Raw genomic sequence first — 15,060 nt, 5'->3', positions numbered from 1 at the left:
GAATCCATGTCAGAACTCCGAGTGTCAAGGAGAAGATGAGAAACTCATACTGGCTCCTCTTAAATTAAGTAGAGGGAAGCGTGTGGAATGTGTTGGATTAGAAATCTTGCCACCCAAAAAGCCATGGAGGGAGGGAATAGGTGAGTCTGGTTAGGGATCCTGGGTGTAAAATGTGATAATTGCAGCAGGGCGGATGGCAAGCCTCCATGATTCAAAAACCAGCCTGGAACGACTCCAATAATACAAAGACAGATGGAAAGCACAGTCTCTCATTTTGAAGTCACAGGATATCTATGCCCTGAATTTGGGCCTCCCATAACATGAATGTTATACTCAAGTCCTTAAAAATTATACTTTGAGCTCCCAACCTCCAGCTGGGTGGAGGTGGGAGTGAGTTTGACCTCTTTGCCCAAGTGGGATGCAGTAAGAAAGCTCTGGAAACCTAGTTCCATTCTGATTCCAAAGAGCTAAGTGGCATTGAGCATGTCTCCAACCCTCTTTGGGACTCAATTTCCCTTTTTGTAAAATCTTAGGGAAAAGAATGGGTTAGAGAGAAGAGGTAACCCTTGAGGTATGGGCTTTGGGGTCATAGTGCTGGGTTTTAATCCCACCTTTCTTAATGAGGCAAGTTGTTTAGCCCTTCTGAGAAAAGCCTTCAGTTTTCTAAGGCAGAGACAATAATATCTACCATAAGGAATTTGCTTACAAGTTAAATGACATAATGTATCTCAAACACATAGCTTATGTCTTGACCCACAGGAAAATTTTTTTTAAGTTTTTGTTTTTGTTTTTGTTTTGTTTTGTTTTGTTTTTTAAATAGAGACAGGGCCTGACTATGTGGCTCAGCCTAGTCTCCTGGGCTTAAGTGATCCGCCCACCTCAGCCTAGGAAAATATTTTAGGAAAAAGCAATTTACAAATAGTGAAGTGCTCAGATCTGAAGCATTCAGTCAATTTTGATGACTGCATATCAAGGTATAAAACATTTCCAGCAGGTGATCCCAGCACTTTGGGAGGCCAAGGGGGTGGATGACTTGATCCCAAGAGTTAATGACCAGCTTGGGTAATATGGCAAGACCCTGTCTCTACAAAAAATACAAAACGTTAGTTGGGTGTGGTAGCACACGCCTGTGGTCCTGGCTACGTGGGAGGCTGAGGTGTGAGGATCACTTGAGCCTGGGAGGGAGAGGTTGTAGTCAGCTGAGATCCCACCACCGCACTCCAGCCTGGGTGACAGAGCAAGACCCTGCCTCAAAAAAGAAAAGAAAAAATTCATCATCCCAGATAGTTTTCTCATGCCTTTTCCTACTCAACCCTCTTCCCAGAAGTAGCCACAGATCTGATTTCTATCACCACAGGTTAGTTGTGTCTATTTTAGAATTTCACTGGAATAGAACCAGACTGTATACAGATGTTCCTTAACTTGCAGTGGTGTCACATCCTGATAAACCCATCCTAAATAGAAAATGTCATTAAGTCAAAAATGCATTTGGCAGGGGAAGGGACAATGGTTAGGTAGAATGGTTAGAGTTAGGTAGAATGAATAAGATCTAGTATTTGATAGCACAACAAGGTGACTATAGTCAACAATAATTTGTTATACATTTTAAAATAACTACAAGAGTATAACTGGACTGTTTGTAACACAAAGAAATGATAGATGCTTAACTCAATGTGATTATGACACATTGTGTGCTTGTATTAAAATATCTCAAGTACCCCATAAATCTATACACCTACTATACCAACAAAATAAAAATTGTTAGTGCATTTAGGCCAGGCACAATGGCTCACAGCTATAATCTCAGTGCCTTGAATGCCATGAGTTCAAGACCAACCTGGGCAACATAGTAAGACCCCATCTCTACCAAAAAAATATATTTTAAAAAATTAGCCACGCGTGGTGGTATAAGCCACTAGTCCCAACTATACGAAAGCTGAGGTGAAAGGATGGCTTGAGCCCAGGAGTTAGAGGCTACAGTGAGCTATGATCATACCACAGCACTCCAGCCTGGATGACAGAGTGAGACCCTGCCTTTACAAAAAAAAAAAAAGTTAAAAAAAATGCATTTAATACGCCTAACCTACCAAACATCCTAGCATAGCCTAGCCTACCTTGAACGTGCTCCGAACACTTACAATAGCTTACAGCTGGGCAAAATCATCGAACACAAAGCCTATTCTATAGTGATGTGTTGAATATCTTAGGTAATTTATTGAATACTATACTGAAAGTGAAAAACAGAATGGTTGTATGGGTACCCAAAATACGGTTTCTACTGAACGTGTATCTCTTTCACAGGATCATAAAGTTGAAAAATTAAAGTAGAAAATCATCCGTATTCATATTGTGCATATCTGTAACCATTTCTTTCTTTTTTTTTTTTTTTTTTTAAGAGATGGGATTTCATTCTGACACCCAGACTGGAATGCAGTGGTGCAATCATAGTTCCCTGCAGCCTCGAACTCCAGGGCTCAAGGGATCCTTCCACCTCAGCTTCCTGAGTAGCTGGGATTACGAGCTTGAGCCACTATGCCTGACAGTCAATCATTACTTGATGGTGTGTAGTATTTCATTGTATAAATATGCTGCATTTCACTCATTCTATTGTTGATGAACATCAGGGCTATTTTTAGTTTTTGACTACTATGAATAAAGCTGCTATGAACAATCTAGCTTGAATTTAGCACAAATTTTTGTGGACAAATATTTTCGCCTCTCTTGGGTAATATCTAGGAGCGGAATGCTGGCTCATAGCTTAGATGTATGTTAAATTTTTAAAAGAAACTCCAGTTTTCTTTAATTTTTTTAACTTTTAGGTTTGGGGGTACATGTGAAGGTTTGTTACATATGCAAACATGTATCATGGGAGTTTGTTGTACATATCATTCCGTCACCCAGTTATTAAGCCCAGTACCCAATAGTGATCTTTTTTGCTCTTCTCCTCCTCCCATCCTCCCCCCTCAAGTAGACCCCAGTGTCTGTTGTTTCCTTTTTTCCGTTCATAAGTTCTCATCATTTAGCTCCCAGAAACCCCAGTTTTCTAAAGTGGCTCTACTGGTGGGGGATGGTGGCTCATGCCTGTAATCCCAAGGCTTTGGGAGGCCAAGGTGGGAGGATGAATTGAGGTCAGTAGTTCAAGATCAGCCTGGGCAACATAGTGAGATCCTGTCTCTACAAACAATTTAAAAATTAGTCGGGGGTGGTGGTATGCACCTGTAGCCCCAGCTACTCTGTCAGAAAGCTGAGGCAGGAGGATTGCTTGGAACCAGGACATCGAGGCTGCAGTGAGCTATGATGGTGTAACTGCACTCCAGCCTGGGTAAAAAAGCAAGACCCTGCCTCTAAAAAATATATAAATTTGGAAGAAGATAGAGGTGGTGGCTGTACAACACTGTGAAAGCACTAAAATGCTGCTGAATTGTATGCTTATTTAAAATGGTCAATTTTATGTCATGTGACTTTTACTCCAATACGTTAAAAAATAAAAACGAAACTCTTCTCTAGAGTCTCTTCCTCACTGACGAGCACAATTTTACCATTAGTGATTTAGTCCTTTAGATAGTGAAGTGGGCAAGGAGGAGTGGGGGGAAATGAAGTCAGAGAGGCGAAGGAGGCGAAGTGGTTCTTGCAGGCTCTGTAGGTCCCAGTGAGGACTTTGGCCTTTACCTGAGTGAGATGGGGACAGGTGATGGAGGTGATCTCACAAGTTTTAAAAGGATCCCTCTGGTTGCTGTTTTGAGAACAGACTACCCATGAGGAGGGTGCTGCAATATCCAGGTGAGATAAGGGTAGTGAAGTGATGAGATAGTGTCATTCTGGATTTTTAAGGTTGAGTGGCAAGGAGATACTTAAGAGTCAGAAGTGGAGTGTGACAGAGAGAGGGAAGTTAAGAATAACTTCGGCCGGGCACGGTGGCTCAAGCCTGTAATCCCAGCACTTTGGGAGGCCGAGACGGGCGGATCACGAGGTCAGGAGATCGAGACCATCCTGGCTAACACGGTGAAACCCCGTCTCTACTAAAAAAAATACAAAAAACTAGCCGGGCGAGGTGGCGGGCGCCTGTAGTCCCAGCTACTCGGGAGGCTGAGGCAGGAGAATGGCATGAACCCGGGAGGCGGAGCTTGCAGTGAGCTGAGATCCGGCCACTGCACTTCAGCCTGAGACAGAGCAAGACTCCGTCTCAAAAAAAAAAAAAAAAAAAAAAAAAGAATAACTTCAAGGTTTTTGGCCCAAGCAACTGGAAGAATTAAGATGTTCTTTAAGACACAAATAAGTGAAAGATATCCAATGTTCACGGATTGGAAGAATTAATATTGCTAAAATATCCATATTACCCAAAGCAACCCACAGATGAAATGTAATTCCTATCAAAATTCCAATGGCACTTTTCACAGAAATAAAAAAGAAAATCCTAAAATTCATATAACCCACAAAAGATCTCACATAGCCAGAGCAATCTTGAGAAAGAACAAAGTTGGAGGAGGCATCACACTTCCTGATTTCAAATTATATCACAAAGCTACAGTAATCAAAACAATATGGTGCTGACATAAAAACAAATACATAATCCAATTGAAAAGAGCAAAGAGCCTGGAAATAGACCCAAGCATATATGGTCAACTAATTTTTGACAAGGGCACTAAGAATACACAAAAGGGGAAAGACAACCTCTTCAATAAATGGTGTTGGGCTGGGCACAGTGGCTCAAGCCTGTAATCTTAGACCTTTGGGAAGCTGAGGCAGGAGGATTACTTAAACCCAGGAGTTCAAGACCACCCTAGGCAACATACTGGGACTCCGTCTCTACAAAAAATTTAAAAAATAGCTGGGTGTGGTGGTGTGCACCTGTAGTCCCAGCTACTTGAGAGGCTGAGGCAGGAAGATAGCTGGAGTCTTTGGCTGCAATGAGCCATGATTGTGCCATTGCACTCCAGCCTGGGCAATAAAGAGATTCTGTCTCAAAATAAATAAATAAATAAATAGTGCTTGGAAAACTAGATAGCCACCTACAAAATAATGAAATTGAACCTTTATACTATATATAAAAATCATCTCAAAATAGATTAAACACTTAAATATAAAATCTGAAATTGTAAAACTCCTAGAAGAAAACAGGGAAAAAGCTTTTTAAAATCATATATATGTAATTTATTTATTTGTTTATTTTTTGCAGAGATGGTGTCTCACTAAGTTCTATGTTGCCCAGGCTGGTCTCAAACTCCTGGCCCCAAATGTCTTCCCAGCTAGGCCTCCCAAAGTGCTGGGATTATAAGTGTGAGCCACCACACCCAGTTGGGAAAAAGCATTCTGATATTGGCCTTGGCAACAATTTTTTGGATATGGCAACTAAAGCACAGGCAACAAACACAAAAATAAAAAAAAAAGGACTGCATGAAACTAAAAAGTTTCCACACAGCAAAGGAAACAATCAACAAAATGAAAAGGCAATCTACAGAATGGAAGGAAATGTTTGCAAATCATATATTTGATAGGGCATTAATGTCCAAAATATATAAGAAACTCATACAGGGCCGGGCGCGGTGGCTCAAGCCTGTAATCCCAGCACTTTGGGAGGCCGAGACGGGCGGATCACGAGGTCAGGAGATCAAGACCATCCTGGCTAACACGGTGAAACCCCGTCTCTACTAAAAAATACAAAAAACTAGCTGGGCGAGGTGGCGGGCGCCTGTAGTCCCAGCTACTCGGGAGGCTGAGGCAGGAGAATGGCATAAACTCGGGAGGTGGAGCTTGCAGTGAGCTGAGATCCGGCCACTGCACTCCAGCCTGGGCTACAGAGCGAGACTCCGTCTCAAAAAAAAAAAAAAAAAAGAAAAAAGAAACTCATACAACTCCATAGCAAAATAACAACCCAATGAACCCAATTTTTTAAATGGTCAAAGGACCTAAATAGACAGTTTTCCAAAGAAGACATACTAATGGCCAACAGGTTCTATGGAAAGGTTATCAACATCACTAAATAATGCAAATCAAAACCAAGAGATATCACCTCACACCTATTAGAGGGGCTATTATTTTAAAGACAAAAGGTAACTGTTGGCAAAGATGTGAAGAAATTGGAACCCTGGTACTCTACTGATGGGAATGTAAATTGGTATAGCCATTATAGAAAACGGTATGGAGGCTCCTCAAAAGATAAAAAAAAAAAAAAAAAAAAAAGAGGCCAGGCGCGGTGGCTCAAGCCTGTAATCCCAGCACTTTGGGAGGCCGAGACGGGCGGATCACGAGGTCAGGAGATCGAGACCATCCTGGCTAACACAATGAAACCCCGTCTCTACTAAAAATACAAAAAAATTAGCCGGGCGAGGTGGCGGGCGCCTGTAGTCCCAGCTACTCGGGAGGCTGAGGCAGGAGAATGGTGTGAACCCGGGAGGCGGAGCTTGCAGTGAGCCGAGATAGCGCCACTGCACTCCAGCCTGGGCGACAGAGCAAGACTCCATCTCAAAAAAAAAAAAAAAAAAAAGAACTACCAAATGCTCCAACAATCCCACTTCTGGGTATTTATCCAAAGGAAATTAAATCAGTATCTCAAAGAAATGCTACATTCCTGTGTTTATTGCAGCATTATTCATAATAGATAAGATACAGAAACAACCTAAATGTTCATCAACTGATGAATGGATAAAGGAAATGTGGTGTATACATACAATGGAATATTATTAAGCCTTAAAAAAAAAAAAAGAAAAAGGAGGCCGGACATGGTTGCTCATGCCTGTAATCCCAGCACTTTGGGAGGCCAAGGCGGACGGATCTCGAGGTCAGGAGATCAAGACCATCTTGGCTAACAGGGTGAAACCTGTCTCTACTAAAAATACAAAAAATTAGCCGGGCGTGGTGGTGGACGCCTGTAGTCCCAGCTAATCGGGAGGCTGAGGCAGGAGAATGGTGTGAACCTGGGAAGCAGAGCTTACAGTGAACCGAGATCGGACCACTGCACTCCAGCCTGGGTGACAGAGCAAGGCTCTATCTCAAAAAAAAAAAAAAAAAAGGGAAATCCAGGCCAGGCACAGTGGCTTACACCTATAACCCCAGAGGCCGAGGTGGGCAGGTCACGAGGTCGGGAGTTCAAGACCAGCCTGGCCAACATGATGAAACCCCATCTCTACTAAAAATACAAAAATTAGCCGGGCATGGTAGCGCATGCCTGTAGTCCCGGCTACTCAGGAGGCTGAGGCAGGAGAATTACTTGAACCCAGGAGGTGAAGGTTGCAGTGAGCCAAGATCGCACCACTGCACTCCAGTCTGGGTGACAAAGCGAGACTCCGTCTCAAAAAAAAAAAAAAACAAAAGGGAAATTCTGCCATTTGCAACAACACAAATGGACCTGTGAAATAAGCCAGACACATAGAGAGAAATATTGCATGATCTCATTTATATGTAGAATCTAAAATAGTCAAACCTATAGAATCAGAGAGTAGAATGGAGGTTGTTAAGGGCTAGGAGTAGTGGGTGATGGGGAGCTGTTGGTTAAGGGGCACAAAGTTTCAGTTATGCCAGATAAAAGAGTGTTGGAGATCTAATGTATAGCATGGTGACTACAGACGATACTGTACAGTCATCCCTGGGTATCTGCCTGGGATTTGTTTCAGGACTCCCGCAGACATCAAAACCCACACATATTCAAGTCTCGAGGTGGGCCCTGTGAAACCCGCCTCTAGGAGAAGTTAGCCCTCCATATACGTGAATTTCACATCCCACAAACACTATTTTTGATCTGCTTTTGGTTGTAGATGTGGATGTGGCTATGAAGGAATTTTATTTACTGAAAAAAAGCTGCGTATAAATGGACCACACAGTGCAAACCCATGTTGCTCAAGGGTCAACTGTATATACTTGAAATTTTCTAAGATCTTAAGTGTTCTCACCCCACCCCCCACCGCCCGACACACACACACACACACACACACACACACACACAACGATGTGAGGTGATGGGTATTTTAATTAGCTTGATTGTGGTGATTATTTCACAACATATACATATATCAAATCAGCAAGTTGTACACTTTAAATATATACTTTGTTTTTTTTTAAGATGCTCTTTAAGATAGGAAACACCACAGAAAGAGCAGGCCTGGGGCTGCTGGTGAGATCAGGAATGTGCTTTGAGATGCCTGCTGTGTATTCAAATGGAGATAAGGAGTAGGAAGTCAGATTCGTGAGTCTGGAGCTCAGGAGAGGGGCTGGAGAGATCCGTCGGGGAGCCTTCAGCATGTGAGCGGTGTGATGGTTAATTTTACATGTCAGCTTGACTAGGCCACAGGACATGCAGATATCTGATTAAATAGTATTTCTGGGTGTGTCTGTGTTCCGGAAGAGATTAGCATTTGAATCTGTGGAGTGAGTAAAGCGGGTGGGCCTCATCCATTTAAGGGCCTGACCAGAACAAAAAGATGGAGGAAGGTTGGACTCACCCTCCCACTGTCTGACTGCACGAGCTGGGACGTCTGTCTTCTGCTCACAGCACTCCAGGTTCTCAGCCTTCAGACTCAGACAGGATCTACACCATCGGCCCTTTACTGGCTTTCTTGGGTTTCCAGCTTGCAGGCAGCAGACTGTGGGACTTCTCGGCCTCCATAATCACTGGAGACAATATCTTATAAGAAATCTCGCTGGGTACGGTGGCTCACGTGTGTAATCCCAGCACTCTGGGAGGCTGAGGCAGGTGGATCACTTGTGGCCGGGAGTTCGAGACCGGCCTGGCCAACATGGCCAAACCCCACCTCTACTAAAATTACAAAAACTAGCTGGGCGTGGTGGCATGTGCCTGTAATCCCAGCTACTCGGGAGGCTGAGGCAGGAGAATCACTTGAACCTGGGAGACAGAGGCTGCAGTGAGCTGAGATCGCACCACTGCACTCCAACCTGGGCGACAGAGCAAGACTCCATCTCAAAAAACCAAACTTTTAAAGTCTCCTTCCATGTTTCTCTGGAAAATCCTAATATGGGTGGTATTTAAAGCCTCGAGCCTAGATGAGATCTTCAAAGGAGTGCGTGCAGAGAGGAAGTCTAGGGCCTGGAGCTTCTGTATAACAGACGATAGAGGACTAAGGACTGAAGCCTGGGTCCCTCTCATGAGCAGGAACTAGTAATGCAGGAGGGAAATCCGGAGAGGATGGGTCCTGAAAACCAAGAGAACCAAATGCCGCAAACTCTGCCCACAGTACATGTGGAAGAAGGGTTTGGTGGAGCAGAGGATGACAGCCCTTGCTTTCTGAGGGCTATTCTCTGGCCCAGCCTTTAAGGGAGAGGATCTATTGAGGTGGCACTGCTCCCCAGAGCCAGAAGCTGTCTCTCCCCCACAAGCTGAAACAGGTCTGCACTACAGCTCTGGCCCCTGCTCTCCCAGCCTTATTTCCCTGTGGTCTCAAGTCCTGCTGAGCCTTTAAGACTCAGCTCCATCACTTCCACTCTGCCAGATGGCTGCACCTAACCCCTCGAGATTGAGCTGGGTGCCCCTGGGAACACTGTTGGAGAAATAGCTCCTCTGTTGGAGAAACTCCCCACATCAAACCTGCTTACATGTCTGAGTCTCCCACTTGGCCAGGTGCACTCTGGGTTTCTGGGACGGTTCCTTATTTCTGCATCCTCAGTTCCTAGCATGGGGCCTGGCATTGAAACTCTCATTAAAGTGTTGCGAAACAGCAACACTCCGCAGAAGCTCCTCCTCAAGCCAGTATCTAGCCAAGACTGGCCCTTCATTATGCACAAGCTCCAGCCCCTGGACTTCCTCTCCTGAAACCTCAAGTGCTGGGAGATCTTGCCAAGCCCCTCTGCAGCAGAGCAGGACCCTCATAGCACTCGCTAAATACCTGTTAAATACCAAGGAATGTGCCGTGGGCTGGGTCCAAATCCCCGGCTTGGACATTCTCAAGTAGTCTGGACTTCAGTTTCCCATCTCCAAAACGGAGATGACAGTCGCTCATCCCTTAAGATCCTCATCAGTCCTGACATTTGGGAAAGTTGTCCAGCGGGCTATAAACGAGCTGGGCAAATCTGAGTTACCAAGGGGCCAGGGCTTTTCCTCAGCAGCTGATTCAGGGCAAGTGACTACCCCTGGCCAATGCCACATAAGGCCTTTTACCGTATTGCACTTGGTTTTCCTCAAGCCACTTTGACGACAAGCAGCATCTTCCTCAGAAGGAACGTGGGGAATGAGCAGGGCCTGGACCCAGTGGAAACTCTCACACACCCATGGCCATTCACAAGTGTTTCCAGTGACTAAAGGCCACACGAAGCACTTAGCCGGACCCTTCCTGAAAACTTCTTCCAGAATGGCTCAGCCTGCAGAGCTGCTCTTGCCAAAGCCACCCCATTATGGCCAGCTTCGCCCCCACTGTCCCACTTCTCCGGGGGGCAAGCCTTTCCCTCATCCCCAGGGCAGGGCCCTAGGCTTCCGCTCTCCCTCAGCAAAAGACAACACAGGCAGGTTCTGAAGCTTGCATGTCAGTTTATTCACACTTCCCCCAGGAACTCGCTCACTGGTCAGGGAATTAAAGAATTGAAGGGATGGGGGATGTACAAGTAGAAGTAAAAGGCACACCTTGAATGTGCTATGATGGGTTGAAAAGAGGTTGGTCTGAAATTGATGAGCCTCCCATTCGGAGGCTCAGGAAGTTTGTGCCCAGGAAATATGCACACCTTCAGCCAAATACCCTGCACCTGACGGGGCAGAAGCAGGCACTGCCTACCCTGGCCTGGCCGTCTGCTGGCTCTCACGCCAGGCATTTTCTGGGCCTGGCTGTCGCAGCCAGTGGGATCACTAACATTGCGTGGCCATGGCATCTTGGCCTAAACAAACAGGTGAGGCCTGGCTCTGTCTACACAGCAGCAACAAAAGTGACTGATTAGCAGGAGATTTGCAGTGCACAAATAAGGGGAGAGGGTGTGCTTGTCAGCGTTAGATAATGACGCCAAAATGTAGTGTAAACCCACAAGGAGGGGGCGACTCAAGGATGGACACATGACTAATTAAGAAAATGTGACTCTGTGAGCTGAACTGGCTTCTGAACAAACCTAATACAGTCTATGCTCACAGTTTCAGTCCCCTTGACTCTAAACCGTCACAGAAGCAGAAGGAAGAGGAAGTGATGGATTGCCGAGCTGGAGCCTAGGGACTGTCATGACTGTCTAGATCTCTGTGGTCCGAGGGCGTCACAGCCTCCTCAGATCCCGAGCCTGGGATGGGGGGGAACAGGATGTAGATTCCCAGGAGGGCTGTCCCCAAGACCCTCTCCCTGCCTGCCCGGCTCCTCGGGCCTCCTCTTCTACCGCTTCTTCTTAGTCTCTTTCTTGGGCCTCTTGTTCACAGAAGGAACAGCAGCCTTGGGCTTCCTCGTCACCTCAGCACTTCTGGGCTCAGACGGTTCGGCCTCCTGTGAGGTGATAAAAAGGAGAGTCCTGCTTAGATGGATCAAGCCTGATGCCAGCAAAAGGAGAGCACATCTGAAAGCAAAGAAGCATGCCACAGAAACACAAGAGATGGAAATCGTCATTCCCGGGACCTAGCACCCACATGTATGTGGGACTGCCCCGGGAGCATCGTGGCTCTCAGTGGAGAATAAAGGAGGCCCCACGGGGAGGGGGCAGCTTGTGGGATCTCAGACGCCCAGGCAGAACCTGGGATCCTTCCCTTTCCAGCCAACTGACTTTGTGGGAAACTCACTTCCCCTTTCCGTGTCTTGGTTTACTCACCTGTGAAATGGAAATAGCCACGCCCACCTTACAGGACTGATGTGAGGAGGCAAAACTACGTGGAAAGCAGCCAGGAAGTGCCAGCTGCATCCAGTGGCTGGCCGATCATCCTGTGTCAGGGACTGGACAAAATGTGGGCGAGGAGCTGGCTGTGGGGCAGACTCGCTGTGGCTTGCCCTCCTCTGGCTGCCATTCTTGTCCTCCCATTCAACCCACAGAATGCCAGGGCTGGGAGGGGTACAGAGGGCCTGCCAGCAGGTACGCAGTTCCACACTGTGTTCTGCGGAGCCTGGCAGAGGTGCCTCTGTGGGGGAGGGCAGAGAGCCTTGGGGCAGAATTCCAGACTCCCCTGGCGACAGGAGCAGCTCTGATTTTCAATCTATTTCATACACTGTGATCTGTCCCTTGTAAGATTTAAATGAAACAAAGTTCTGCTGCTAAGGAATAAAAGGTTCAAACCCACAGATCCAGCCTGGCCTTTACTGTGCTGATAAGGAAGGTAGACTCCAGCGAAGGGACACAGCTTGGCCCAGGCCACGCAGGCTCATGTCAGAGAAGAATCTGGAACAGGCTCCGTGTGCTCCTGTCTAGTGTCCTCTCCTCCTCTGAGTGATAACTTGCAGTGTGCTGTGGCCAGAAAGGATGGACGTCAGAGAGGCCGGGCTAGCCCAGAGAACGCCAACCACAGCCCACAGGCCTTGTTCAGGCCACAGACTTCATTTGGCCTGCAGTGTTTATTTAAAAACTCAAGCCAATTGGGAGATTTCCCATTAAATCTGGATTCCTAGATTCTCTTGAAACTAACTGTCCGGTGACAATGGCCCTGCATTCCCTCGTGGCAGCGATGGGCTGAGGAGGCGCTGCCCCTTTTCAGGTGCCGACCATGCCCCCACACCCCGCCGCCCCCAGCACTGATTGGGAAATGTTTCTCAGTGCCCGTGTTCTTTATGAGAAATAGGAAAATATGAAGCAGACTAAGATTCCTGGGAGGGGGGATACTTCCAGATGAGGAAAAAACCCCTCTGTGTTTCATTTCCCAACCCGGCTTCCAGCTCACTACACTCCCTGACCTTCCTTGCTTGCCCCATTGGCCCATGGCCCAAGCCTCAGCCCACCCTACAGAAGAGGAGGGCCCATGCAGGGGAGGGCAGTCCCTGCCTCGGATCTGATCCAGAGGCCTGTCAGCTCCCTCCTATCAGCCAACACTTGTCTCCCGCCTGGGCGAGAAAACCAGTTATGAAGAGCCAGTCAGGTCTCAGGCCCCCAAGGAGTGACTGTCCCAAGATAACCGAAGGGCTTCCCCTCCCCAGCCTCTCACTGCAGTGCTGGATTCCCTTGGCCTGCTGAACCTCCTCCCGCCAAAAGTCAGAATGATCTGAAGGTCCCCTACTCTGTTTATGTAACTTGGCCAAAACAAAACAAAACAAAATTTGCAAGGCCTGCCTGGATCTCTAGGAAGGAGTCTGCCTTCTGAGTTCAAGGCTGGGGGCTCCTCCAGTTTCAATGGGGCTCAGTTCAGAGACCACAGGGACAGTGAGACCCAGTTGCCACCCTAGTGCCTCCCTCACTCCACAGGCCCTCTCTCTGGAGCCTCAACCCTTCTGGCACCTCCCAGACCTCTCCCTTGATCCAGCTGTCTGCCAGAAGATCGGGACTGGCGTCTCTAAGGCACCTCCAACTGAACTGTCCCTGACCCCAGAAGGCCCAGCCCTCCTCCCACTGGTGGAGCAACCAGAGACCCGGTGACCTCACCGTCTCTCTGCTCCCCACTGTCCAGTGGGTCACCATGTCCTGCTGACATGACCCCCTCTACCTCTGGATTCTGCTACTCTCTCCAGCGTCCAATTCCCCCTTCAGTTCTGCCCACCGCTAAGCGAAGTGCCGCTGTCTCTGTCCATTCCTCATGCACCCACCAAAGGAACTACTCTAAAGTGCGGTTCTGGCCACTGCACCTTCCACCTGAAAGCTTCCAGTGGCTCTCTGTGGAACGGCATCTAAGGAGACCGCTTCTCCAGCCTCACCCGGGCTCCTCTTTATCCCCCACACTAAGTCAGGCCCCAGAGCTTCCGCTGGTCACCTTCATCAACAGGAATACCTGCTTCCTTGGCCACCTGGCAAGCTGCTCCCATTGTTTGGCCCTGTCCATGAATACACTCCTATTCACTGTCTAGCCTTCCTTCCCTGCTCCTCCCTCCAGCTGGGGGCAGCCCCTCCTCCTTCCTCGGGCCCCTAGGCACCCAGGAACCTTATAATGCCACTATTTTTTTTAAGACAGAGTCTCACTCTTTTGCCCAGGCTGGAGTGCAGTGGCTCGATCTTAGTTCATTGCAACCTCCACCTCCCAGGTTCGAGCGATTCTCCTGCCTCAGTCTCCTGAGTAGCTAGAATTACAGGCACCCGCCACCACGCACAGCTAATTTTTGATATTTTAAGTAGAGATGGGGTTTTGTCACGTTGGCCAAGCTGGTCTCGAACTCCTGACCTCAAATGATCCAACCGCCTCAGCCTCCCACAGTGCTGGGATTACAGGTGTGAGCCACTTCGCCCAGCCCATAATGCCACTATTATTTTCCCATAGTTACATGTTTTCATGTTAGCCCCTATTAGCCCATGAGCACTTTGGGATAGCTTCAACTGTTGCTGAATGAATGAATGAGTGAATGAATGAATGAATGAATGAATGAATGAAATGAAAGAACAGCCAAGTCTCCCAGTAACCATGAGAACTTCATTCTTGTTTATTCCCATGAAAATACAGCACTTAAAACTAGGCCTCACTTTTCCATGATCACAGAGGATATGAACAGACTTAAAACCCAATATACATACCCTGGCCTAAAGTATGCCTAAGGATAGCTGCCAATAATAACAACAACAGCTGGGCGTGGTGGCACATACCTGTCCTCCCGGCTACTTGAGAGGTTGAGACAGGAGGATCACTGAAGCCCAAGAGTTTGAGGCTATAGTGTGCTATGACTGTGTCTATAAATAGCTACTACACTCCAGCCTGGGCAACAGAGTGAGACTCCCTCTCTAAAAAATAACAAGAGCCACAACAGCTGCTAATTATTTATTGTTTATAATATGCCAGGCCCTGTGTTATGTGTCTGGACATGACGGCCTCACAAAGTGCCATAATGAGGCCCAATTTATAAACAAAGGAACAGACACTCAGGTCATATGACTTGCCTAAGGTCTTAGCTGCTGAGTAGCAGACCCAAGATTTGAACCTAACCTCTTCATGGGTACAGAGTCCAGCCTCTCTCAGGTTTCCTGGGGTCCTCAGGGGTAGGAATACGTTGAATCTGAGTTAACTGTGAAACCTACTCTCTGTTTAGCAGCCCC

At 47.1% G+C, this 15,060-nt stretch overlaps 1 protein-coding gene and 1 long non-coding RNA gene across 18 annotated transcripts in view; both read right to left on the bottom strand.

The window, feature by feature from the left end:
* Nucleotides 1–2,366: 2,366 nt before the first annotated feature.
* Nucleotides 2,367–5,846, bottom strand: LOC144332138 (uncharacterized). Its single transcript, XR_013399912.1, has 2 exons — nt 4,849–5,846; nt 2,367–4,062 (listed from the first exon to the last, which is right to left on the bottom strand). It is a non-coding gene; the product is annotated as an uncharacterized LOC144332138 (long non-coding RNA).
* A 4,608-nt stretch (nt 5,847–10,454) lies between these two features.
* The window catches only part of MANBAL (mannosidase beta like), a 28,547-nt gene continuing 23,941 nt past the window's right edge, over nt 10,455–15,060 (bottom strand). For 12 of the 17 annotated variants that reach the window (XM_077948294.1, XM_077948295.1, XM_077948303.1 and 9 more), the window contains one exon: nt 10,455–11,396. In XM_077948294.1, coding sequence (XP_077804420.1) covers nt 11,289–11,396 — 108 coding nt within the window. In that variant the 3' untranslated portion in view covers nt 10,455–11,288. 17 annotated transcript variants of the gene reach the window in all.

The sequence above is a fragment of the Macaca mulatta genome, chromosome 10 (assembly GCF_049350105.2).
Source record: "Macaca mulatta isolate MMU2019108-1 chromosome 10, T2T-MMU8v2.0, whole genome shotgun sequence".
NCBI classification, from domain to species: Eukaryota; Metazoa; Chordata; class Mammalia; order Primates; family Cercopithecidae; genus Macaca; species Macaca mulatta.
Note: the sequence above shows the minus strand (reverse complement) of the source record. Positions and strands in the feature narration are given on the sequence as shown.